Here is a 26,191-nt window from a genome sequence, read left to right on the forward strand (position 1 = left end):
TACTTCTTTTCCTGTGTACCTTAAACATTTCCTCTTAGAAGTCATTTAACTCATTACTCAAGCCTTATTCCTAGATCTTTTTGAAGCAACCTGAATGGGTTAATTTTCTACTTTATTTATGAAATTGCTAGTACCTGGGAAAATTAGCCATTTTTTGTTTTAGTTTTTGCAGTTTTCAATAATGCTTAAAGCATTTATCAAGTCTGGGAGTTTCCCATTGGGCCTGTGGGAAGTTCTGTATGTGATGACATCATCATTAAAAAGGAGTTGAATTTCTCCTTCTCCTACATGTATCTTTGTTTTCTGTAGGCCACACTCATGACTCTGGGTTAAATAAGACCTGAGAATGAATGAATCATCCCCTTCTCTCTGTGTTCCTGCTAATGCAGTTCATGGTTAAATTACTGGCAGTATTTTTCTTCTCTTTGCTTGGAAATAGTGTTTGTTTTGTTTTGTGAGTTGAACATAGTTTTCCCCTAGCTCCTCTCTATTCATCTATTCCTCATGTAAAATGTCTTATTTCCTGTGTTCTCATGGATACCTTCTGATATTTTCTGTATACTTTGCCTCTAATTATTACCTTCAGTTCTGTGTGAGTGAATGACCTGAGTTATGTCGTAAATCTCTTCATGTGCACTTTCTTCTCCATGACTTTTAAAATCTGGTGTTTGTGCAGTGATATGATTGATGGTTGTTGTCTTTCAGCACCCTACAAACATCCTTCTGTCTGGAGGAATGTTGACATAGCTGTTGGTATCATTCTGCTGTTTGGGTCTTTTCCTGGGGTAAATGTGGTATAACATTGTCCATAACAGAGTTGTATTAATTTTAGGTTTGTGCTTTTTTACGTCTTGACATGAAATGTCAACAAGGATTCCTGTCTTTGTTCCTGAGACCGAAACTCAGATAAGAGCAACGGGGAGATGGCTGAATCTGTGGTAAATGCACCCCAGGTTAGTTTTGTGTCCATATTTATTTGAAAAAACAACTGAAACCATGCGATTCTTCATTCTCTGTCTGGTAATTTCACCTGAAGTGTTTATTGCATATGATTCTTTTTTCTTCTCTGATAATCAAGATTAAGTCTTTAAATCTTGTCAACCACACAGCACAGACATGCCTCATTGTGTCCTTCCTTGTTTATTGCTATGAGGACATATATTTTCATGGCCTTAAGACTTGCAGTTTGGAAAGAGATTCCATTGTAAGTGATGATTAATGAAATATATTGGTGCCTAATTCCTAAAGAAGATAGACTTATGTCCTTATATGTTAGTGAGGAAAGAACGTCGCATGTGCCACATGGGATGCATTTAGGGATGGTCAGTGTCAACTTTTCAGCCAACCTAAGCAGATCTTGTCTGCTGGACCTGGGATCTGAGGACCTGAAAGAATGGGGCAGACTGCAGTCTAATGCTGTAGACAACCACACTTCGGTTTCAGTGTTCTTTTATACACAAATGTAACAAAGAATGCAATGATTCAAGGAAGGTTGTTTGAGATCAGAAAAAAACATGTAAACAACTGTCAGTAAGCACATGCTAAATATTAACAGAGCAGACCTTTCCCAGAACTTCCTCAGGACAGACCAGTTTAAATATAGTTGCCTGGCACATACTATAGATTATATCTGGGAAAGCATGGAAACAAGGCAGAAGGCCATATCAGATTCAGGGTACACTGACCAGATTGGGTTCTATAGCTATGTTCTGACATCCAACAAGAATAAATGTCTTATTAATTTAATGTAAATGTTTGTTGCAGGAGGTACAAAATCATATCCAAGTATAATCCAGGGAACAAAATGCACCTGATGTAAGAGGCCCTCTGCCTTTTTCCCTGGAGCTTCTCTCACAGTTCCCCAAAGCTTGCTCACCATGTGTTATTCTTTTGACTGTGTTCTGACATCTCCCCTTTTTTCATTTTTTTAAAGCAACAACAGTCAACATAGTAGATAAAACTGAGTGTTCTCAGGCATTCATTCTTGTTTGTAGCTATCAACATTCTAGGAGAAGCATAAAAAGACTTATGATAAGTGCAGTGCTCGATGCAAGAGCTCTCACCGAGCTGACGCTTTGCCATCGGGAACAAGGGTCCATATCTTGCAAAGCATCAGCAATTTCTTCTGCCATTGATTGTCCTGAGATTCCAGGTAACTGCTTAAAAAGTGTCTGAAAATGTTCATTCTGGTACACAGGGGTCTAGTTCTTTATACTATATGGGACAGGACAATGGCTGCAGGTAGGGCTGAGCATCCTGAAAATGCCAGGAAGCTTGAGTACTAGGTTTCCATTGGGGCAAGTTTAAAAATTTTAAAATAAGTAAAGAGTAAAATAAGTAAGTAAGAGTATCTCAGGGAATAGTTGCTCCCTTTTTATTTTTTAAAAGCTGCTTTTTAAGGGTAAAATGCGTACATTCTACAAATCTTTGATATTGTTGGTTATAAGGGATTCTAGTGATATATTGAATTTGCCATCAATAATAGAATTTCTTAAAATTCTTACTAGTAAAAGCTGGATCATGTCAGTTTTTAACTGTATAGTAATACCCATAGCAGTGAATGTCTGCAGCCAGGCAGAAATAAGAGCTATGGAAGAGGGTAATTTATCTAACTTGGAATGCTGAATAGTTAATATTTTATCATGAAAGCCTCGAACATCAATACTTAAATTGTCATGTGACAATCTTTACTGGGGGAAAAGTATGATTAGCAAGATCTCATAGTCATTGTCATCAACAGGAATGTTATTCTCTTTCCCAATTAACAAAAGGAAGCACAAGAGGATTGGGTACATAAGTGCACTCTGTCTCAGCAATAACAGGTGCATTCAACAGAGAAAGATAGCAAACCCAGCAGTTCTGCAGTCATACCCTTCCCCTGAGATTTCACCAACTCTTTTCCTCGGTCATTCATTTCTTTATCTGAGTCATCGTTGCTAGGGAGAACTTGTTCTTTTGGTTTGATGACTCGGTCACTCCATTCTCTTTCTTTTCTTCAGGTGTAGCTTCTGCACATGCATTGGAACCTCTTTTCCCATCTTTCACAGGTCAAGTCAGTCTTTCAGGTATCTACACTGACTATTCAGCACCTCGAGGGAAACAAAACAAAAACCACAGCCCTGACTCCAGTGAATTATTGAAGTCAGGCCATTCAGTTGGCCTGACATAACATCTCTCCAAATAACTGTGACCCTGAATTGTTTTGGAGGGGGCCAAAAATGCTTTACAGCAATAAGGCCATCTTTGCCCAAATTAAAATTTTTTGGGAGGGAGGTTCGAGACAGGGTTTCTCTGTGTAGCTTTTGAAGTCTGTCCTGGATCTCTCTCTGTAGACCAGGCTAGCCTCAAACTCACAGAGATCCACCTGCCTCTGCCTCCCAAGTACTGGGATTAAAGGTGTGTGCCACCACCACCTGGCCCAACTCATTCCCTTCTTTCCTTCCTTCCTTCCTTCCTTCCTTCCTTTCTTTCTTTCTTTCTTTCTTTCATTCTTTCTTTCATTCTTTCTTTCTTCTTTATGCTGGAATTATGCCTTTCATTCTACCTTCACCCTTTATTTGGAATAAAGGGCAACATTATATTTTTAAATGAATAAACATGGTGATAAAAGTGTTGAAAATAAGTATGGCCTGAAATTTGGAGAGCAAGTAAGTGGTTTTCCAGTTTGGGGGTAGGAGAGAAAACAGATGCAAGATCATCTCCAAAGGAAAATAGAACACATACTCAGTGAGCCACCAAAGGGTTAGGCTTCCACTCACTAAGGGGAAGCTTTATTTTTAAATAATGTTTAAGTTGTCCATCAGCTCTTTCCATGAAAGACTGGCCCTGAGGATTACATGGAACACATGTGTTATGGGTTATATCAGACTGTTGGCAAAAATTCCTGAAAAGACTTGGCAATGTATGCAGGAGCATTGTTAGTTTTAAAATTTTTTTGTTTTGTTTTTGTTTTTTGTTTTTTTGAGACAGGGTTTCTCTGTGTAGTTTTGCGCCTTTCCTGGAACTCACTTGGTAGCCCAGGCTGTCCTCAAACTCAAAGAGATCCGCCTGGCTCTGCCTCCCCATGCTGGGATTAAAGGTGTGTGCCACCACCGCCTGGCAGTTTTTAAATATTTTACAGGAGCATATAATGGCAAAAGTCAGTGCTAAGTCATCTGAATTATTTAATAAATATTGTTACTAAAAATTTTATTATAAATTATATTATCTGATAGACAAGAGACAAAATATATCCATTTAAATTGCCCTCCCAATTAAAAGAAAACCAAACTTTGGAGTTTATTCAGATATCAAGAACAAGGTATTCATGCCACATCCTATAGGTTCTGGAAAAAGAATTATGTATATAGAAAATGTACTCTTCACACATTATGTGTATCATTATATTATTTATGTATGATTTATTATATAAAATATATTATAAAATGTATTTATTATGTAGTATTATTATACAGTGAATTAGACATGCTTCTAAGTACTGACATAGATTTTTTTTGTTTTTCGAGACAGGGTTTCTCTGTGTAGCTTTGCGCCTTTCCTGGAACTCACTTGGTAGCCCAGGCTGGCCTCGAACTCACAGAGATCCGCCTGCCTCTGCCTCCCGAGTGCTGGGATTAAAGGCGTGCACCACCACCGCCCGGCCTGACATAGATTTTTAAAATGAATATTATTCAGGTACAATGCACTAACAGAAATTAGTATAGATTTAGATTTTAAATGTGTTAGATGAGAATTGCTAAATGTACATGCCTATGTGACCACAGCCACAACAATTGGTAATATTTCTGTGATAGAGCTCCATAGATAGAAAAAGCTCCATCAAATTTCTCATTCACCCTTTTTAGTATTTCTGGATGTAGGTAGACATGGCTCAGAATTTGAACATCACAGGTAAATTTTTTTAAAGTTTGACTTCTTCTGAATCAAACCTGACAATATATGCTTTTTGTGTCACTTTTAGTTTTCTAACTATGTGTGTGAAATTCACACAGTTTTTTAATGTGTCAGATGTTAAGTACAGAAAACACAGCATACAAAAAGCATTATAGATGCACTATAACATATTTATGCAGTTATCTGCTAAAGTACAGTTAGATGATGATGATGACGATGATGATGATGATAATGATGTTGAGTTTTGGTTTTTCAAGACAGGATTTCTCTGTGTAGCCTGGCTGTTCTGGAACTCTCTCTGTAGTCCAGGCTAGCCTCAAACTTGCAGAGATCCACCTGCCTCTGCCTCCCAAGTGCTGGGATTAAATGAGTGAGCCACCACTACCCAGCTATTTAGATTATTTATAGTTTGTGTTAGTACCAATAAAGTCATTAAGAATATTTATACACAAGTCTCCGAGTCAGCACTATGCTTTTATTTCCTTTGAGTAAATACCAAGAAATGGAATTATTAGAAATAAATGTCAAGACTAGAAATATATACTTTAACAAAGTAAGTTCATAAGTAACTGTACATGATATTGTCAAAACTCTTTATCCAAGCTGATAATATTGCATCTTCTTCACTAGAAACTTTAGATAAGAATAATATATAGAAGTAAGTAAAAAGAAAGAATATCATCTTGAATACTTCTAGGAGTTGGTCTATTCAATTGGCTATTGGCCAGGATAGAACAAAGAAGCAAAGAAAATTAAAACTTTACAATTATTTCTCTCTCTCTTTCCTACCTCTTTGAAGGAGGAATATGTTTTTCCTGCTCTTTGACATCTGAACATACATTTATCTGGCTGTTGTCCTCCAGAACTTACACTAGTGGCCCTTTCTGATTCCTTAGCTCTTCAGCTTTTGGAACAGCTACACCATCAGCTTCCTTCATTCAAGTTTTTAGACTTAAAGTAAGCCATGGTCCTTGTATTCCTGGGTCTCCAACCTATCATGTCTCAGTCAAAGCTTGCATAATTGTATGAGCCAATTCCCTTATTAATCATCCTCCTCTACCTGCTTTCCTTCCTCTCTCCCTTCTTTCCTATTCTCCCCCTCCTTTCTTCTTTCTTTGGTTAAAAGGAAGAGAAAGAAGAAAAAGGAAAGTGATCCATTGTAGAGACAAATGTATCGTTACATTGAAAAATGATATTAACTTTGAAATAATCATTATTGAGAAGAAATAGCAATTAATGCTTTGTGTGTTTCTTAAGATGTATGTGATAATTAAGAATTTTTGTCCAGCCTTGATATGAGCGATTGTGCCTAGTCTTATTGTAACTTGTTATTCTGTGTTCAGTTGGTATTCCTGGGAGGGATAGCTCAGGGGAAATGGAATAGGCATGGCTCTGGGGTGGGGGTGGGGCTGGAAGGTGTGGATGGAGGGGAAACCAGTCAGAATGTATTGTATGAGAGAAGAATAAATAAATTCAAATTAAATCTAATAAACTAATTGCCTTCTGTGAGATGGTAAAGAGGTTGTTGATGAGAGAAAAATGAGATTCTCAAAGGCTAACCTTCCTAGAATGAGTGGCATAGAGTACCAGACAAAAGAGATGCACAGACAGGGAATCCCCCACATAAGAAGATGTTTCTCCTCAAATCTGCTGGTTATATACCAGGTCATGCATATTAAGAATGCATTCAGTGGTATGGAAAATAACGATCAGCAGTGTTTGGTGTTCACTCAGAGACAATATAATATTTCCTGCTGCTTAGCCCAGCCTGAGTGATTCCATGGTTTATGTAACACTGGGAACAATGTCCAAAGCATTTGGAGAAATGTGCTGTTATATTCAACCTCACAAACCCAAAAGACAAGAAGAGGAAAAATGGCTGTTTCTAAATAACTTATAGAGCACATCACCCAAAGGATATTTATGGACTTATAAACATTTAAGAATCCAGTAAAGTAAAAGTCAAATTATTTGAAATTTTATCAACAAGCTTTCTGTTATTGTAACAAGTACCTACAATAATAAACTCACAAAGATGAAGAGTCTACTTTTCCTCATGGAAGTTATGATTAATAATCACCTAACCTATTGGTTTTAGGTCTTTTATGAAACAGGTAAGGTTTCCAGAAATAGTCTTATGAGCATGGGCATGCAAATACTTGGAACTTTTTAATGGCATTACTGAGCAATTTATGGAGAAGTAGACTTAGAAGAAACAGAGACTCACTGTCTTGAATCCTAATACTAAATATTTTAGCACTGTAGAAAGTATAGATGACAGAAAGAATATGTAGCTTCCACTTGAGGAGATGTAGTTAGCAGTAAACTGATTTATTTCTATGGCATTTGATATCACATAGTGATGATATACCTATGGGTATTTTTGTACTCCTGAAATCTATTTGTCTGACAAGAGTTCATGTACATATTATTCTCTTAATTCCAATGCTCAGTGGTAAGTTCTTAATGTATCAGTATTTCCTCTTTTTCTTTTGTTTTATTCTTCAGAGCGGGTACTATTATGTGAGCATTTCTGGCCCCAACTTTCTATTGCATGATGTGGAATATATCATTAGAATTTTCTAAAAAGTGTTGACTTTGTGCTGTGCATAAATCACAATTTTCAAGCATAAACAATTGCCCCTTTAATGATTGTATTCTTTTCTTTTGGAGGAGAAAAGCTCCCCCACCCCGTGTTTTTCTTTCCCTGAAGCTACTATATTACTCAGGTAGAGATTCTGATGAGGTTGAAATGGACAAGTTGACATTTCTTTCTTTAAAAATTTTATTTAGCTTATGGGTATTCATCTGTGCTACCTGAGTACATGATGAGCATAAAGTCCTTAGGCTGGCACCAAAACCTTGGGACTGAAGTTGGGCACTGCAGTGAGCTGCCTTGCATATAGAGAGAAATAAACTTGAAAAATCTCTCTGAAAGAACAGCAAGTCCCTTTACCACTAATCCACCTCAATGTAAATTTCCAAGTTTACATTTCTGATGAACATTTGTCAATGAGCCAGTATATGACGTTGCACCTTCTATTATCAGAAAAATAAAAGAAATATCATAAATGATATTTGTCTATGCAACCTAAAATCCTCTTAAATGATTGAGCTCAATATTGAAGAAATGAATAGAATTGAAATTATGTGATTCAGATTTTCAGTTGAGCCAATCTCATGAATGATGGTATATTGAAAATTAATGGTTATTATCATTCTCACAAAATAATACATTAATTTTGATCACAAGAGAGCTTTCTATTTCTGAATGCATTGTCACTTAGGCCATTTGTTTATACATTTCTGTAACTATTTTGTAGCAAAACCACATACTGATTTTGTGAAAGTGGTACTCATCTGTATTGACTTGTGTGGTGGTAATCTAATTGTACTGAAATGTGATTTTGATTGTATGTTAATAAATAAAGTTGCCCGGGGGTCAGAGCTATTAGAGCCATAGCAAGAGTGTGGCGGTGGTGGCACATGCCTTTAATCCCATAGATCTCTGTGTGTTCAGGGATACAGCCAGCATTGGAGACATATCCTTTAAGACCTAGGGGGCTGTACATTCAGACAGTGACGAGGCAGTCATGTGTTCGGGTTTACAACCAATGAGAAGGCAGAACAAAATACTATAAATAGACGAACAGACAGGAAATAGGTCCCTTTCGGGAAGCTGAAACACTGCAGGCGGAAGGGTGAGATTTTAGCTCTGAGCTCTGACCTCTCGGCTTTCTCTTTTACATTGTTTCTGTGTTTCTTATTTAATAAGACGGTTGGTTACATCAATATCTGGCACCCAATGTGACAAGAATCCATTAAAAACCGCTTGGCTTGGCAGCAGGTCCGCTTTCCCACAAGGGCAGCAGACGGCCGGCGGCGGCCGGCGGCGGCCAGCGGCAATCGGCTTCTTAGTCCGAGCGGCGGCTTCTTAGCCTGGGTCTAGGTCTGCTTGAGCTCAGGCTGGACTATCGGTGAGCTGCTTGCTTAAATCCTGCTTGCTGAAAGCCGGTGTTACAGGTGTTACAAACAACTCAGACCTGCCCTGCCGAACAGGGCCCTGCCTGTAAAGCCAACACACATGGTCGGAGCTTAAGGAAGCCAGACCCAAGCCTTGACTCGGCACAAGAGGGAACACGTGGCTGGATTTAAGCTTTAGCCGGCTACGCTTTCTTGTGCGTTCTCTCTCTCTCTCTCTTTCCTCCCTCCCTCCCTCCCTCCCTCCCTCTCTCTCTCTCTCTTTCTCTCTCTCTCTCTCTCTCTCTCTCTCTCTCTCTCTCTCTCTCTCTCTGGATTTACACTGGGACACTAGGTGGCTGCTTTGAAAATCCCCTCGGATTTCTACTGTTCTATGCAGATTTGGTAAGTCATAACATATCAGATATTTTAAAGGAAACTATCTAAAAGAGAATTTTTTCCACATTAAAAAACAAATGGGTTTTATGTGTACATTGGAAGAAAATTGGTTTTTGTTCGAAATTTTAGGCAGTCTGACAATGGAACAACTATATAATATTAGTATTGGTGGAATTATGCAGCTTATCACTATGCTAATCCACATTTTAATATTTAAAAAGATAGTCAATTTAAGTGCCAGGATAACAGCTTTAGAAGAACTTGTTAAACCTGTAAAAATTCAGACAGAAGAAATTAACAGTGAAGTTGTTTCAAGTCGGGATCATAAGGTTGCAGAAAGAAAGCCTGTTTTCACACAGTCACCCTTAATTTATCCTGTAACCGTACAGCAGATGCCTGATCAAATGGCTACACAAAATATTTGGGCTCCAATTGAAATGTTGGATTTAAAAAGGTTTAAGGAGGCAATAGTATCTTATGGCATGCATTCCCCATATGTAAAGCAAATGTTGAACTCTTGGTCAACATATAATAGGATAATACCACAGGACTGGCGGGACCTTGCACAAGGTGTTCTGGAACCCAGCCAGAGACTTCAATTTCTGACCTGGTTTAAGGAGGAGGCTAAAAACATAGAAAAACAATGGAGGGATAAAGGAATACAAGTTTGCCAGGATCAGCTTATTGGAGAAGGCCAATATGCTTCAGTACAAACACAATGTTTATATGATGTCCAAACCCTAATTTTATGTCAAACGGCAGCCTTGAATGCATGGGACAGAGTTGAGGAACCAGGAAAAAAATCTGAGTCATTTACAAAGGTGAAGCAAGGCCCAAAAGAGTCTTTTACAGATTTTTTACAAAGACTGGCTTCAGCAGTAAAGAGAATGGTCTCGGATTCAGAAGCTGGTAAGGCAATAATTGAATCTTTGGCCTTTGAGAATGCAAATGCAGCATGCAAAAGAATAATCAAGCCATTAAGGGCAAGATCTGCACCTATGGAAGATTGGATTAGAGAAACAATTAATGTTGAGGTTGATGAGCATGATGATACGTGGGTAGGAGAAGTAATTTCAAAAGGTTTGAGGAGTGTTAGATGTTTTGGATGTGGAAAGCAAGGACATTTGAAAAGGGACTGTAGACAGGTCATTCCTAAAAAAAATGTTTCTTCAAGGAACAATGGCAACAGAATGCCCCTTCCTTCTGGAGTATGCAGAAGGTGTGGTAAGGGAAAACACTGGACCAACGAATGTAGATCAACAAAGGACAGACAGGGTAATCCTTTGCCTCAGTCTTCGGGAAACTCCCAGAGGGGCCTCACGCAGGCCCCGGTTGCAAATCCAGTTCAAACCTTTCCTGCAGCCATAGAGGAAATCCCTGCTCTGAGCGATTAAATAACCAAATGCCTATTGGAATAAATCATGCTGGTCAGGATGATGAAACAGAGAGAATAGAAAATTCAGGAGAAAACATAAAGAAAATTTTTTGGCAAACTTCTATTAATGAACAAAGACCAAAATTAACAATAAAAATAAATGGTGCTTTGTTGTCTGGTCTGGTAGACACAGGTGTGGACGTTACCATAATTGCACCAGAATTTTGGCATCCAACTTGGCCTCTTCAGGAGGTAAATGTTCAACTGTTAGGAATTGGGACATTATCTCAGGTGAAACAGAGTGCAAGATGGCTCGAATGTATAGGTCCAGAAGGACAGAGAGGAAAATTAAAACCATATGTGGCTAACATAACTATGAACCTGTGGGGTCGAGACTTGTTGCAAGAATGGAATACTCAGATTAACATCCCTCCAATCTCAGAAACAAATCATAAACTAGCACATGTTACTGAGAGAAATATTAGAAGATATTGTTCTAATGAGTGGTCACCAGCCATCCATATTATACAAGAACAGGGCACAATAACTGATGATCTTCCAAAGACACCAACAGCTCTACCTTTAAAATGGTTAACAGACAAGCCTGTATGGGTCCAGCAATGGCCTTTAACAACAGAGAAACTCCAGGCTTTAGAAGAGCTGGTAGAAGAACAGTTAAATGCTCAGCATATTGAAGAATCAACCAGCCCTTGGAATTCTCCTGTATTTGTTATTAAAAAGAAATCTGGTAAATGGAGAATGGTAACAGACCTTAGAGCAATTAACAAAGTAGTTCAGCCAATGGGCTCTCTACAATCTGGGATGCCTTTGCCTACTCTGTTACCAAAAGGATGGCCTCTCATAGTTATTGATTTAAAAGACTGTTTCTTTTCAATACCCTTACAAGAAGAAGACAGAGAAAGATTTGCTTTTACAGTGCCTACTTATAATAATTCTCAACCGGTTAAAAGATTTCAATGGAGGGTCCTCCCACAGGGAATGTTGAATAGCCCAACTCTGTCCCATTGGAAGTGATACGTAAAAAATTTCCTAAATCTATAATTTATCATTATATGGATGATATTTTACTAGCTGACTCAAATGCAGATACTTTAGAAATAATGTTTGAAGAAGTAAAGAAAATTTTGCCTTGCTGGGGATTACAAATTGCTCCTGAAAAGATACAAATAGGAGATTCTATTAATTATTTAGGATATAAAATAGAGCTACAAAAAATTAGACCCCAAAAGGTGCAAATTCGGAGAGATAGACTACAGACTCTTAATGACTTTCAAAGATTATTTGGAGATATTTCTCATCTATGAACTATTGTTGGGGTAAAAAATGATGAACTGACTAATTTGCTCAAAACCTTAGAAGGTGACAAGGACTTAAATAGTCCAAGAGAATTGTCACCTGAAGCTGAGAAAGAATTGGCCTTGGTAGAAAAGAAAGTGCATGAAGGACACGTGGATCGTATTGATCCAAAGCTGGATTGCATTTTGGTTATTTTACCTTCTAGGCGTTCTCCTACTGGAATATTAATGCAGAGGGAAGATATTATATTGGAATGGATATTTTTACCAAATAAACCAAATAAAAAATTAAAAACTTATGTGGAAAAAATCTCTGACTTGATTTACAAAGGAAAATTGAGACTTCGTCAATTAGCAGGCATAGACCCAGCAGAAATTGTCGTACCATTAATTAAGGAGGACATTGAAAAATTATGGACAGAAAGCAAACCTTGGCAAAGAGCTTGCAGTAATTTTTTGGGAGAAATTAACAGCAAATATCCCAAAAGCAATAGAATTGATCTTATAAAGAGAGCTGATTGGATCTTGCCTCGAATTGTATGGCAAAAACCCATATCTGGAGTTTGTACATTTTATACAGATGCCAACAAAGAAGGAAAGGCAGGTTACAAATCAGAAAATTTGAGTAAAGTGGTTGAAAGTCCGTATAATTCAGTTCAAAAATCAGAATTGTATGCTATTTTGTTGGTATTAATGGATTTTTCAGAACCTCTCAACATAGTAACTGACTCTCAGTATGCTGAAAGAGTGGTGTTACATATTGAGACTGCAGAATTTATCCCTGATGCTTCAGAATTAACTTCACTATTTATTCAATTACAAGATACAATCAGGAAAAGGAGTCATCCTTTATATATAACTCACATTCGATCCCATACTGGTCTGCCAGGCCCTCTAGCACAAGGCAATGATGAGATTGATAAATTATTGATAGGAAATGTGCTGGAGGCCTCAGAATTTCATAAAAAACATCATGTCAATAGTAAAGGCTTAAAAAAGGATTTTTCCATAACCTGGCAACAAGCCAAAGAAATAGTAAAGAAATGTCCTACTTGTTCCTTCTACAATCAAACGCCATTACCAGCAGGATGTAACCCAAAGGGTACTCAGAGAAATGAAATCTGGAAGATGGACGTGTTTCACTTTGCAGAATTTGGAAAATTGAAATATGTACACCACACTATCGATACTTATTCAGGATTTCAATGGGCAACTGCTTTGAGTTCTGAAAAAGCTGATTCTGTAATCACTCATTTGCTAGAAGTTATGGCCATCATGGGTATACCTGCACAAATCAAAACTGACAATGCTCCATCATATGTCTCTGTTAAAATGAAACAGTTTTTTGCTTATTACAATACAAAGCATATTACAGGCATACCACATAATCCTACAGGTCAAACAGTTATAGAAAGATCAAACAGAACTCTAAAGGATATGCTAAATAAACAGAAATGGGTAACAAAAACCCCCAGAAATAGACTGCATAATGCTCTTCTAACTTTGAATTTTCTGAATGCCAATGAGAAAGGAACAACAGCTGCAGAGAGACATTGGATAATAGAAAAAACTACAGAATTAAATCAGCCTATATACTTTAAGGATGTGCTGACCTCAGAATGGAAACCAGGGTATGTATTACATTGGGGACGAGGTTTTGCTTTTGTTTCTACAGGAGAAGATAAGCTGTGGGTACCATCAAATTTGATAAAGGTTCGATTTGAACAAGAGAGACCTCTTAATTAGAGGAGGTGATAGTTCATCAACCAGCATGAACATCCAATTTAAACTAACTTGTATCAATAACACATGCCTTTTTATTTAATCAGATAATAACTTGTCAAAAGGAAACATCCCCAAAATTAGTCTTGGGGAAAGGTTTTTGTTTTTGTCTTTTAGGAGAATGAACGTTAAGGAATCTGAAGAACACTGGACAAATGAGACAACTGAAGAAAAGGGACAAATCATCTATCCCAAGAAACTGAGTGAAACGGTGTATGGGTATATATTATCTAAAAAAAATTTTATGTCTTCCTAAATGTTTGTTTCTGCTTTTCTCTAAAGATTTAACACTATTAGTCTTCTAATAGTCCTAGTTCAATTAAAATTTAAAGCTGACTTTGGAGTTGGAGAATGGCTCTCTCCTTCTTTAAAATCAAGCATGTTGTTAAAAGGAAAATGCAAACTCCCTGTATCATGCCAGAATAAAAGAGCCATCTTCTACTATGGTACAGGACAAAAGCAAAATTAATTAAGGGACTATTCTATTACTAATCTCAACTCTTTTGATTCTATTCTGATTCTTTAAACTTTTCTTAGAGTATAAATTTTATATCAAAATTTACAAGATTAATATACATATACATTTTAGACTTTGTTAAGATATGAATGGTCATATAGAGTACTAACTAATTCTAGAAAAAAGGCTAGCTGCATATATATGTTTTTGTGTTCAAGTCTCTTATCAATTTTCTGCAGGAAATCGCGGCCAGGCCTAACATCAACTGAAGTCTCCAGAAAGAAGATGGGGCCCCACAACAACAACAATTCCACGTGGACAATAATAATATCATTAAGCTGACAAACATCATCCACAGATCAGCTTTGAACTACAAGGTGCTCAGAGCAATTTTGAGATGACTAAGATGATCCAGTCTCAAAGGCTACTTGAATAAGGACTTGAGATAAACCCTGAACTTTGGCATTATACACAGGCTGGATAATGAAGGATATATTTACCTTTCCTGGAATTTGACAATTAACCTAAAATTTTTCTTTCAGGATAAAGAAAACTTCGCCCATACCCAGCAGGAAGCAATTTTAAGAATACGACGCCCACATTCCCAAAGAGGTGGTGTGGGGCGGGTGGTTTTTTGGTCTTTTTAATGGGTTTTGGGTCTGGGATAATTTTCAGTATTTAGGGGGGTTGGTTACAAGTTGTTGTCAAGGGTTAGGAAAAAGGCTAAGCAAAGGAGATTAGATTTAAGGTTCTTATTTTAAAAAAATAAAATAAAATAAAGAGAAAGAAAAGAAAGAAAAAGACAATTACTAGTTTTAAATACTTTACATTGGATTGGATTGTTTTATATTGTATACAAATTTGAAACTGATATTGTTAGAAAATGCTATATGTATATTTCTAATTGTATTTATACCATTCATTTAACAATGTAATGCAAATTTCTGATCCTTGAATGTTATTATTACCAACTATTAGGATATAATGAAATGAAAGTTAGTAGTTAGACATTACAATAGAACTTGTAGTCATATTAGATATGTTTTAAAAATTGAGCAGAGATGTTTTAGATAGGTCATCTTCAAACCTTTCAGAGATCTACAGAATATGGCATTTAAAATGTTTTAATAACTTAGAAAATTTTTCTTTTTTGACACATGTCGGCTCCTGGCAGTACCAATCGACTTCAGAGAAAATATGGGCATTGAAGAAACTGCATATAGAGTCAACTTTCATTGTGGCAAAAGTTAGCCACTAGACAACAAAGTATCCTCGAATCAACAGGACAAAATGGACAGACAGAACACGAAACAAGGGACTACTGATTCTTGCCAAAACAAGTGTGGTTATGGCTTTATCAAAAGGCATCTTCTGAGGCCAGAACAATATGGCCCCATCCCTGAAGTGGCCTTTGCATCCGGAAAAGGTACGGTGCCCTTTTCTTCAAAGGCAGCTTAACAGGCAGAGGGCCGATGGCTTCTGGTGTGCAATGGAACAGCAGCTGAAAGTTCTTGCCTCTCGAAAGTAGACTGGCATTTAATAGAGGGATGTGGAGAAGAAGGGGATGCTGAGATGAAGCCATATATACACAGCCAAGAAGAATGGACAGCTGAATTTAAAAACTGTCAACAATTTCCAGAATTTAAAATCCTGAATCATGGCAGGACACTAGTGGAATTCAGGTGTTTCTGGTACGTGGAGTGCTCTCACCCAATGTGAGGTTGAACTGTTGACCTTGTGTACATCCTACATCACAAATGTATCTGTCAGATACACTAAGCCTATAGGCTGAAGATGATGCCCCAACACTGCGGAGAAACCTCAGGTGACTGCCCAGACAGCTGGCTGTTTCTGTCAACTCACAAATTTTTTGGAAGTTGCCTGCATGCACTTCCTGTTTTTATTTTTGTTAGCTAATATTATTCCCTTCTTGGGTCTCTGAGGGAGTTGAAGATTAGTTAGTTATGGTTGAAGATTAGTTCATTATAGTTGAAAATTAATTAGGATAGAAAGTACATTAGATACATCTTGGATTTACCAAAATAGGATAGATAATGGAATTACTTTCTCTGATTTGTCAAATACCTGTTTAGTTATTTATTATTTGTATATATTGTATATAGTTACTGTACTTTTGTATATAGTTTTTCTTTTGTTAGTTATAACCTTTTGCTTTCTTTTTCTTTTTATTAAAATAGAAAAGGGGAAATGTGGTGGTAATCTAATTGTACTGAAATGTGATTTTGATTGTATGTTAATAAATAAAGTTGCCCAGAGTCAGAGCTATTAGAGCCATAGCAAGAGTGTGGTGGTGGTGGCACATGCCTTTAATCCCGTAGATCTCTGTGTGTTCAGGGATACAGCCAGCATTGGAGACATATGCCTTTAAGACCTAGGGGGCTGTACATTCAGACAGTGACGAGGCAGTCACGTGTTTGGGTTTACAACCAATGAGAAGGCAGAACAAAGTACTATAAATAGACGAACAGACAGGAAATAGGTCTCTTTTGGGAAGCTGGGACACTGCAGGCAGAAGGGTGAGATTTTAGCTCTGAGCTCTGACCTCTTGGCTTTCTCTTTTACATTGTTTCTGTGTTTCTTATTTAATAAGATGGTTGGTTACATCAATAGACTTGTGTCTTTCAAAAAGTTTAGACAATATTAACATTGTCTAACACTGATTTTCTTGTTCTTATTTCATGGTTGTCAAAATATTCTCATAACATAACCTCACAAGTTATTTGATTCTGTGTGTTATTTAGAACATGTGGTCTATGCAATGTTATTACAGTACTGTTAAAAATCAAGTCTCTGACTTTAGTTCTTCCACATTCTGTCTCTGTTCTACAAAGGGTGCATCTTTGCACCTGGTCCACAACATCCCAACTGAGCATTTTAGATTAGAGTTAGTTAAGGCCTGGTTTCAGACAGAATTGATCTGTTGTCCATATGTGAGCAGCATTGACAGTTGCAGCATTTGGAAGCACAGTTTTTCTTATCGTAACTTTTCTATCTGAGATGAGACATTGGGATCCTGTTTGATACCAACATACCCTTCAGAAAGGTACATCCCTGCATGTACAACTAAAATGTGTATTTTATATTCCATATATATGTAAGATTGTTAGGTCATTCTCTTTTCATAAAAGTAAAAAAATAGTATATAAGGTATGCGTATTCTAGAAATTTTTTTTCCTTTATTTTTCTTTTTTTCTCCAATTCCCTCCCTCTACCAACCCTTTCCCCCCATCCACTCCTCTGTTTCTGTTAAGAAAGTGGCCGATCTCCCATGGATGTCAACAAAGCATGGCTTATCAAGTTGAGGTAGGACTAAACTCCTCCCCTTTTATTAAGACTGTGCAAGGCAACCTAGTATGAGGAATAGGTTCCTAAAAGCCAGCCAAAACATTAAGAATAGGCCCTGCTCCCATTCCTAGGAGTCCTCCAAGTAGACCATGCTACACAACTTTCACATATGTAGAGGGCCTAGGTTGGTCCCATACAGGTTCCCTAGCTGTCTGTTCAGACCCTGTGAGCTCCTGTGAGCCCAAGTTAGTTGCTTATGTGGACTACCTAGTGATGACCTTGACCTGCATAGCTCCTACAATCCTTCCTTTCTTCAACAGGATTCCCCAAGCTCATCTCAGTGCTTGGCTGTGGGTCTCTGCATCTGTTTCCATTAGTTACTGGATGAAGGCTCTCTGAAGACAACTGGGGTAGTCATGAATCTGATTACAGGAGAATGCCAGTTCAGGCTACATATCTACTATTGCTAGAAGTCTTAGCTGGGGTCATCCTTGTAGATTCATGGGAGTTTCCCTTGTACCAGGTTTCTACTAGACCCCCAAATGCCCACCATATTAAGACTTCTCTTTTAGTACTCTCCCCCTTCCAACCTCATGTTCCCATCCCCACCTATTCCCAGTGTACCTAGGAGATTTCTTCTGTTTCTCCTTCCCAGGGAAATTCATGAATCCTTTGAGCTCTCCTTATTACCTAGCCTGTCTGGGGTGTGTATTGTAGCATGATTATCCTTTACAGCTAATATCCACGTATGAGTGAGTACATACCGTGATTTTCTTTCTGACTAAGGATGACCTTTTTTTCTAGTTATGTCCATTTGCCTTCAAATTTCCTGATGTCATTGTTTTTAACAGCTGAGTAAAACTCTACTGTGTAAATGAACCAAAATTTTCTTTATCCATTCTAGGTTGTTTCCAGGTACTGGCTATTATGAATAATGCTATTATGAACATAGTAAAGCCAGTGTCTTTGTGTTACAGTTGAGCATCCTTTGCGTATATGCACAAATGTGGTATAACTGGGTCTTGAGGTAGATTGACTCCCAAGTTTCTGAGAAACTGCTATATTGATTTCCAATGTGACTATATAAGTTTGCACTCCCACCATCAGTGGAGGAGCATTCCTCTTGCTCCCCACCTTTCTACCATAAACTGTTATTAGTGTTTTTCATCTTAGCCATCCTGACTGGTGTAAGATGGTATCTCAGAGTCATTTTGATTTGCATTTCCCTGATGCTAAGGATGTTGAGCTTTTCTTCATGTGTATCTTAGCCATTTGAGATTTTTCTGTTGAAAATTCTCTATTTAGATCTGTACCCCATTTTAAAAATTAGATTATTTTGTTTTGTGATATCTTGTTTCTTGCATTCTTTGTATATTTTGGAAATCAGCCCTCTGTCAGATGTGGGGTTGATGAAGATCTCTGCCCATTCTGTAGTCTGCCATTTTGCCCTATTGACAATAGCCTTTGCCTTACAGAAACTGTTCAGTTTCATGAGGTTCCATTTATTAATTGTTAATCTCAGTGTCTCTGCTAATGGTGTTCTATTCAGGAAGTTGTCTGAAAGTATCTTTTAATACAATTTACTTTCCTGTTTGTTTTATGGATGTAAATGTATTTGCCAGAATGTATGTATGAGTGCTTTATGTGCCTCCTGTGTGTAGAGTTCAGAAGAGAGAATTGGATACCATGGAACTGGATTAGAATCACTTGTTTGGTGCCATGTGTGTGCTGGAAACCTAACCTGTGTTCTCTGGGAGAGCAGCTAGTACTTTTGACTGCTGACCCATCTCTGTTTACCCTCTAGGAAATTATTATCTTTGAATAATTGTCATGCCTCATGTATATCACAAAACTGTCTCTAATTCCTTAAGTCTCTTTTACCTAGTGTCTTAGTTATAGTTAATTATTTTCTGTAACTAAATATCATGACCAAAGCAACTTAGGAAAGAAAGGATTTATTTGTCTTGTACTTCCATATCACTGTTCATGATAGAAGAAAGTCAGGACAGGAATTCAAACAGGGAAGGAACCTGGAGGCAGGAGCTCACACAGAGACTGTTGAGGGGTGCTGCTTACTAGTTTGCTCCTCATGGCTTGCTTACCCTACTTTCTTGTAGAACTCAGGACCACCAGCCCAAGAAAGACACCGTGCACAATGGAATGGGATCTCTCCTATCAATCATTAATTAATAAAGTGTTCTGAGGCTTGTCTGTAGTCTAATTATGGCATCCTGTATTTTCAACTGAGGCTCCTTCCTCTCTGATGACTCTAGCTCATGTCAAGTTGGCATAAAACTAGCCAGTAAAACTGATCCCTTGTGAATTTGACACACAAACACATCACTGTTAAGCCTCAACCTTTCTTTTCTTGTTTATTCCCAAGATCACATATTAATATCAACACCAAAATATAAAACATTTTAGAAACTTAAAAAGGCACATGATCTCTATAAATTCAAATACTTTAAAATTCAATCTCTTTAACAATTCAAAATCTGTTTTAAAACCTAAAATTTCCTTACAAATTCAGTCTTTCAAATGTGGGCTCTTGTAAAATAAAAAAAAAAGTGAAATACTTCCTTCAAGAAGGAAGAATCAGTGCAGACTTGCCATTTGATCACAGGAAAACAAAATTCCAACAACATAAATAACTTAATGTCTAAAATCTGGGATTCACTCATGAACTTCTAGGTTCCTCCAAGGAGTGTGGCTCCTTCTGGCTCTACCTGCACCACACACAGCTTGTCTTCTAAACTCTGGCAGGTTTTACTCCAAGACTGTTGCTGTTCTTGGTGGTCATCCCTTAATACTAGAATCTCCCAAAATCCTGGTGTCCTTTGCTGAAACTGGGCTGTACCTTAACCAGTAGCCTCTCCTGGTCCCTCTTCAGGAAGTCCAGACCTGCCACACAGTGCCAAGCCTTAGCCACTCTCCATGACCCCTCATGCCTTCATAACTAGTACCACCTAGGGGATTCTTTACCTCACTATATTCAACTAACAGCATGATAAAGAACCTTGGCAGCTTCTAGAACACAGCTTCTGTGTGCTGACCCTGAGGAATCACTTCCCAGAAGATCCTACCTCAGTGATGCTTATCTCTCAATCACGGCTGCCGATTCTTTACCCATAGCTAACCAGCATCCATTGTCCCAACAAAGCAAAGGTTTTACTTTGGTGGTTCTAGTCTCTTCTTAATCATAGCTGATTCTTTAACTCCAACTAACCAGATAACACAGATCCTTCACAGAAAAGGCCAGAACAATCTTTGCTTCTCTTGTAAACGTCACAAGCCAGGCCTCAATCATCTATATTGTTTTCAAAATTTACATCTTTCAAGTAACTACAAAACAGCTCACTGAGCTCTGAATACTCAATGGCTTTTCTAGATTAATGTTCCAAAGTCCTTTTACAATCCTTTCAAAAGCAACGTGATCATGTTGGTCACAGTAATACCCCACTCCTGGTACCAGCTTGATGTAGTTAGGGTTACTATTGCTGTGATTAACCATGATGGCCAAAGCAACTTGGGGAGGAAAGAGTTTATTTGGCTCACACTTCCATACCACTTTTCATCATCTAAGGGAATCAAGATAGGAATTCAAATGACAGGAAACTGAAGACAGGAGTTCATGTAGAGGCTATGGAGTGAAGGGTGGTTGATGGCTTGCTCCTTTGGCTTGCTCAGGTTGCTTTCCTATAGAACCCAGGAGCACCAGCCCCAGGGATGACACCAACCAAATGGGCTGGGCAATGCCCCATCAATCACTCATTAAGAAAATGCCTTTCAGGCTTACCTACAGCCTGATTTTATGGATACAATTAGTTAATTGAGGTTCTCTCCTCCCAGATGGCTTTAGTTTGTTTAAAATTGGCATAAAAAGAAAGCATTTTGTCCAGCAGCACATGGTGAATGGATAATTTTTCTTACAGGGTCTGCTGACATTCAGGGATGTGGCTGTAGACTTCTCCCAGGAGGAGTGGGAATGCCTGGAGTCTGCTTGGAGGGATTTGTACATTGATGTGATGTTGGAGAATTACAGCAATTTAGTCTTTGTAGGTAAGTACTTTTCTTTTTTCTTTCTTCCTTCCTTCCTTCCTTCCTTCCTTCCTTCCTTCCTTCCTTCCTTCCTTCCTTCTTTCTTTCTTTCTTTTTTTACTCTTGAGACAGTTTCTTTGTGTAGTTCTGGTGCCTGTCCTAGATCTTGCTCTGTAGATCAGGCTAGCCTCAAACTCAAAGAGATCTGCCTAGCTTTACCTCCCAAGTGCTGGAATTAAAGGCATGCACCATCACTGCACACACTGCCTAACGCTTTTTTTTTTTTTTAAGAATACTTTCCTTGTAGGATTCTTTTTTTGTTTTTTGTTTTTTTGGGTTTTTTTTTGTTTTGTTTTGTTTTGTTTTGTTTTGAGATAGGGTTTCTTTCCTGGATCTCACTCTGTACAGCCCAGGCTGGCCTTGAACTCACAGAGATCCGCCTGGCTCTGCCTCCTGAGTGCTGGGATTAAAGGTGTGCACCACTGCCGCCCAGTTCATTGTAGGATTCTTGACTAATCTTTTCTATTTACCTACTTTGTGCATATGTAAACTCTCTGGAATGTTTAGAGACTACCAGAAATAAGAGAGATTCTAGTAATAAATGCAAGTTTTTCATGGTGTTTCCTTCTTCTCTGTTCTCTGCAAGAGCAACCAATGCTGTATACTTCACAGTTTCTCCAGCACTTTTATCTCGTTTATAATGAAACCTTCAAAGGGAAAATTGAATATTCAGAAAAAGTAAATTCATTGAAGTACATTTAGTAATTGAAATGTTTTGATTTTACTATTATATTAAACTATTTGCCTATTTCTGATTTTTAAAAAATAGAGAGGTTTTACAATAAAGAGGTGATTGTGGTAAGCATGTTGTTTATGTTTAATCTTTCCATTTATTTTGAAATGTGGTTCCTACATTTATTCCTAGCACAACATGATTTTAATCCTACCTCTATGAAAACTGAAGCAAGAAGTTCTGGTGAGTTCTGTGTGTAGTGAGTTCATAGCTGGCCAAGGCTATACGGTGTGATTCTCTCTCATAAATATAAACAAGAAAACAAAGGAACATCCTACATATTGTTATTCAAAGAATTTCTATCTCAAAGTACATTATTGCTCAATCACGTACTACGTTCTGCAAGGTATGCAGTTTAGATAACAATGAAAAGGCTATTATTGATCCTTGAAGTTTGATGGAAATTAAGGTGGTAGTTCTTTTGAGCATTCACTTAATGATAGAGAAACACAAAAGACCTCTATTGAGCGCTCTGTTCCTATGAATTGCTAGTTTTCTTGTTTTTGAGAAATTAAGGATACATTAGTTATTGAACCAATGCCCATTAGCCCAATTTATGCTTATTTTCCAGGGAAACATCATGAGAAGGTCTTGGATCAAGGCTCAAAGCACATTGTCTACGAGTTTATGAATATTCAAGAGAAGTCTCATAAATGTAGTGAACTTGGAAAAATGATTCATGAATCCTCCAAGTGTACATCTTACAGCACAAGTGATATCACAGAAAACTGCAGTGAGTACAGATGTGGAAACAGCATGGAAGCCTCTATTGATTCATCAAACCTAAACAGACATAGAATTGGGAACATTGGAGAAGACCCCTGCAAACATAAAGGCTGTGGGAAATGTTTAAATTTGTGTTCCATCATTAGTCAAAATCAAAGAATGCATATTGGGAAGAAAGAACACAGAAATGCAGAGTATGATAAATCATTTGACTCTAAACATAAACTCATGTGGAAACAAATCCTTAGTGGAGAGAAAGCACAACAATGCATGGAATGTGGAAAATGTTTCTGGGACTACTCAAGCTTCAGTAGACATCAAAAAATCCATTCCAGAGAGAACCTCTACAAATGTAAAAAATGTGGCAAGGGCTTTTATCAGTTGTATCAAGTTAAAGACCATTATAAAACTCATACTGAGGACCGGCCTTACAAATGCAGTGATTGTGAGAAATCCTTTACCAGTGGCTCATATCTTAGAAAACATCAGAATATTCACACAGGAGAGAAACCATATATATGCAGTGAATGTCACAAATGCTTTAGCCAGCTGACATACCTAAGATCCCATCAGAGAATTCATACAGGAGAGAAACCTTATAAATGTAGCATATGTGAGCAATTCTTTACATGTGGGTCAGGACTTCGAAAGCATCAGAGAATTCATACAGGAGAGAAACCTTACAAATGTAGTGAATGTGAGAAATCCTTTACACATGGCTCAGATCATAGAATACATCAGAGAATTCGTACAGGAGAGAAACCATACAAATGCAGTGCTTGTGAGAAAACCTTCACATGTGGCTCAGGTCTTAGACAACATCAGATTATTCATAGAAGAAAGAAACCTTACAAATGTAGTGCATGTGAGAAATCTTTTACTTGTGGCTCAGAACTTAGAATACATCAGAGAATTCATACAGGAGAAAAACCTTACAAATGCAGTGAATGTGAGAAATCCTTTACATGTGGCTCAAATCTTAGAAGACATCAAAGAATTCATACAGGAGAGAAACCTTATAAATGCAGTGAATGTGAGAAATCCTTTACATGCAGCTCAAATCTTAGAATGCACAAAAGAATTCATACAGGAGAGAAATGTTACAAATGTACTGAATGTGAGAAATCCTTTACATGTGGCTCATATCTTAGAATACATAATAGAATTCATACAGGACACAAACCTTACCAATGTAGTACATGTGAGAAATCATTTATATTGTCCTCAGATCTTAGAAAACATCAGAGAATTCATACAGGAGAGAAACCTTACAAATGTAGTGAATGTGAGAAATCTTTTTCGTGTCTCTCAACTCTTAAGAAACATCAGAGAAGTCATATAGGAGAGCACCCTTTCAAATGTAGTGAAAATTGCAAAGTCTTCACTCCCTTCTCAGGTCTAAGAAAATATCAGAAAATTTGTACTGGGCAGAAAAGTTTCCATAGTAAATAATGTGGCATATACCTTTTCAAAGCTGTCACTAGAGACCTCTGCATTCTCTACACTAGAGTATCATTATGAACATGAGAAACGAGAAGGCCTTTAAGTAATGTTCAACTCATAGAAAACATCAAGAGATTATGCTGAGAAAAAATTCTGAAAATGTGACAATGTAAAAAAATTTTCATTAAAACATTTTTTTCCAACCTCAAATACTACATACAAGTCCAAAATGGAGAAGCCTGAAAAATGTGCTATAGTGCAGTAGTTCCTTGGAGACTGAAACATTTTGTGCTGAAGAGAAGCTGATTAAAAAGGAAGTAGCACCTCTGTATAACTTCAGGAAGTCCCTGAAACTGATAGGATTAGCCATACATAACTCCCATGAAGAAACTCAGACCATGCTTTTAAGCATGCTGCTTAAAAGAGGCTCTAATGAAATGAAATGAACCACCAAGAAAAGACACTCTTCAGCCTGTAAATATGCCTGCACGTATGCTCTGGAAGTCCAGGGTTCATAAGCTGTATCCCATGCTGGGTTTGAGTTTCATGACTTTTGTAAGCAACTCTTTCCCCACATTCCTGGTAGTGACCCCAATAAAATTTCTTGGCTCAAGAAGATTGACTTCAGTGGCATCATAGTTATGTCTGTTGTTGGTTCCCATTTTTGTGTAAGTAGATGCATCTCTATGTTGCATCTTCCCAGGAAAGTTTTATCATACATGTGCTGACCCCATTAATTGTTCCTCCAAACTTGTTTTACACCAGAAAATTGAAATTAGAGAGGAAGCTTTTTAAGTGTCAGATTGGTGCTTCATTACACCTTAAAAATTCCACTTTAGAGAACCCGAAGAAATGCATTGAAGCTGTGAAACATTTACACAGAGATACCGGTGTAGGCTTATTTGAAAATTAAATGTTGAGGAAATAAAAAGTAAACCTAAAGTGTATAGTTTGCAAACACTTACTGGTGACCACAGAGGTTAGAGGAGTATTGTTCAAACCCCAGTAGCAAGCTGTTAGGATCCATGTGATGTGGTGCTGACAAACAAAATCAGGTCCTCTTGATGAATAAAGAGTTTTCTTTATTGATGAGCCATCTCTAGCACCACTTATTTTTAACACCAAACAAGCCTGATGACCTGAGTTTGATCCCCAGAACGCGCTTAAACATGAAAAGAGAAAATTGACTTCACAAAGTTGTCTTCTGACTTCTATATATTTATTGTGGCATGTGCATGTCCACATACATGCAATATAATAAAAATGATTTTTAAAGTATTTCAGGTGACTATAGTTTTGTTTTTGGGTTTTTTGTTGTTGTTGATGTTGTTGTTGTTGTTGTTGTTACCTTGGTGCAATTTCCAACCGTAGTGAAATATACTTATACATTTTGCTTCTCAGTTTTATTTTATGGATAAAGTTGATTTGCTCATAACAGTTATAGCCACAAGACTGTGTTTTAGTTTTAGTCTTAGTGTTTAGAGATACAAAGATGTTATTACTGTTGACATTGTTGTGAAGCAACCATTAAAGTGTCATTTACTATTAAGTTGTTATTTTACTATGTCTCTCAGGCAGTATCTAAGGAAAGAGAATAGTGAGTTTGAGGCCCATTTATACTACACAGTGATTTCCAAGTAGCTTGGTCTCTTGGACCTCTCTCAGATTGGAGATGGGGAAATCTTTTCCTACTCTATAAGCTG

The 26,191-nt window shown here is 37.5% G+C and overlaps 1 protein-coding gene and 1 pseudogene across 1 annotated transcript; one reads left to right on the forward strand and one right to left on the reverse strand.

Annotated features, from left to right (window-relative positions):
• LOC114685699 overlaps positions 1 to 26,191 on the reverse strand; it is a 79,503-nt pseudogene that overhangs the window by 15,979 nt on the left and 37,333 nt on the right.
• LOC114685700 (zinc finger protein 883-like) lies at positions 924 to 25,457 on the forward strand. Its single transcript, XM_037198258.1, has 3 exons — positions 924 to 953; positions 21,421 to 21,551; positions 22,868 to 25,457. The coding sequence occupies exons 1-3, from the start codon at positions 924 to 926 to the stop codon at positions 24,495 to 24,497; spliced, it is 1,791 nt and encodes a 596-aa protein (XP_037054153.1). The 3' UTR covers positions 24,498 to 25,457.

The sequence above is a fragment of the Peromyscus leucopus genome, chromosome 22, assembly GCF_004664715.2.
Source record: "Peromyscus leucopus breed LL Stock chromosome 22, UCI_PerLeu_2.1, whole genome shotgun sequence".
NCBI lineage: Eukaryota > Metazoa > Chordata > Mammalia > Rodentia > Cricetidae > Peromyscus > Peromyscus leucopus.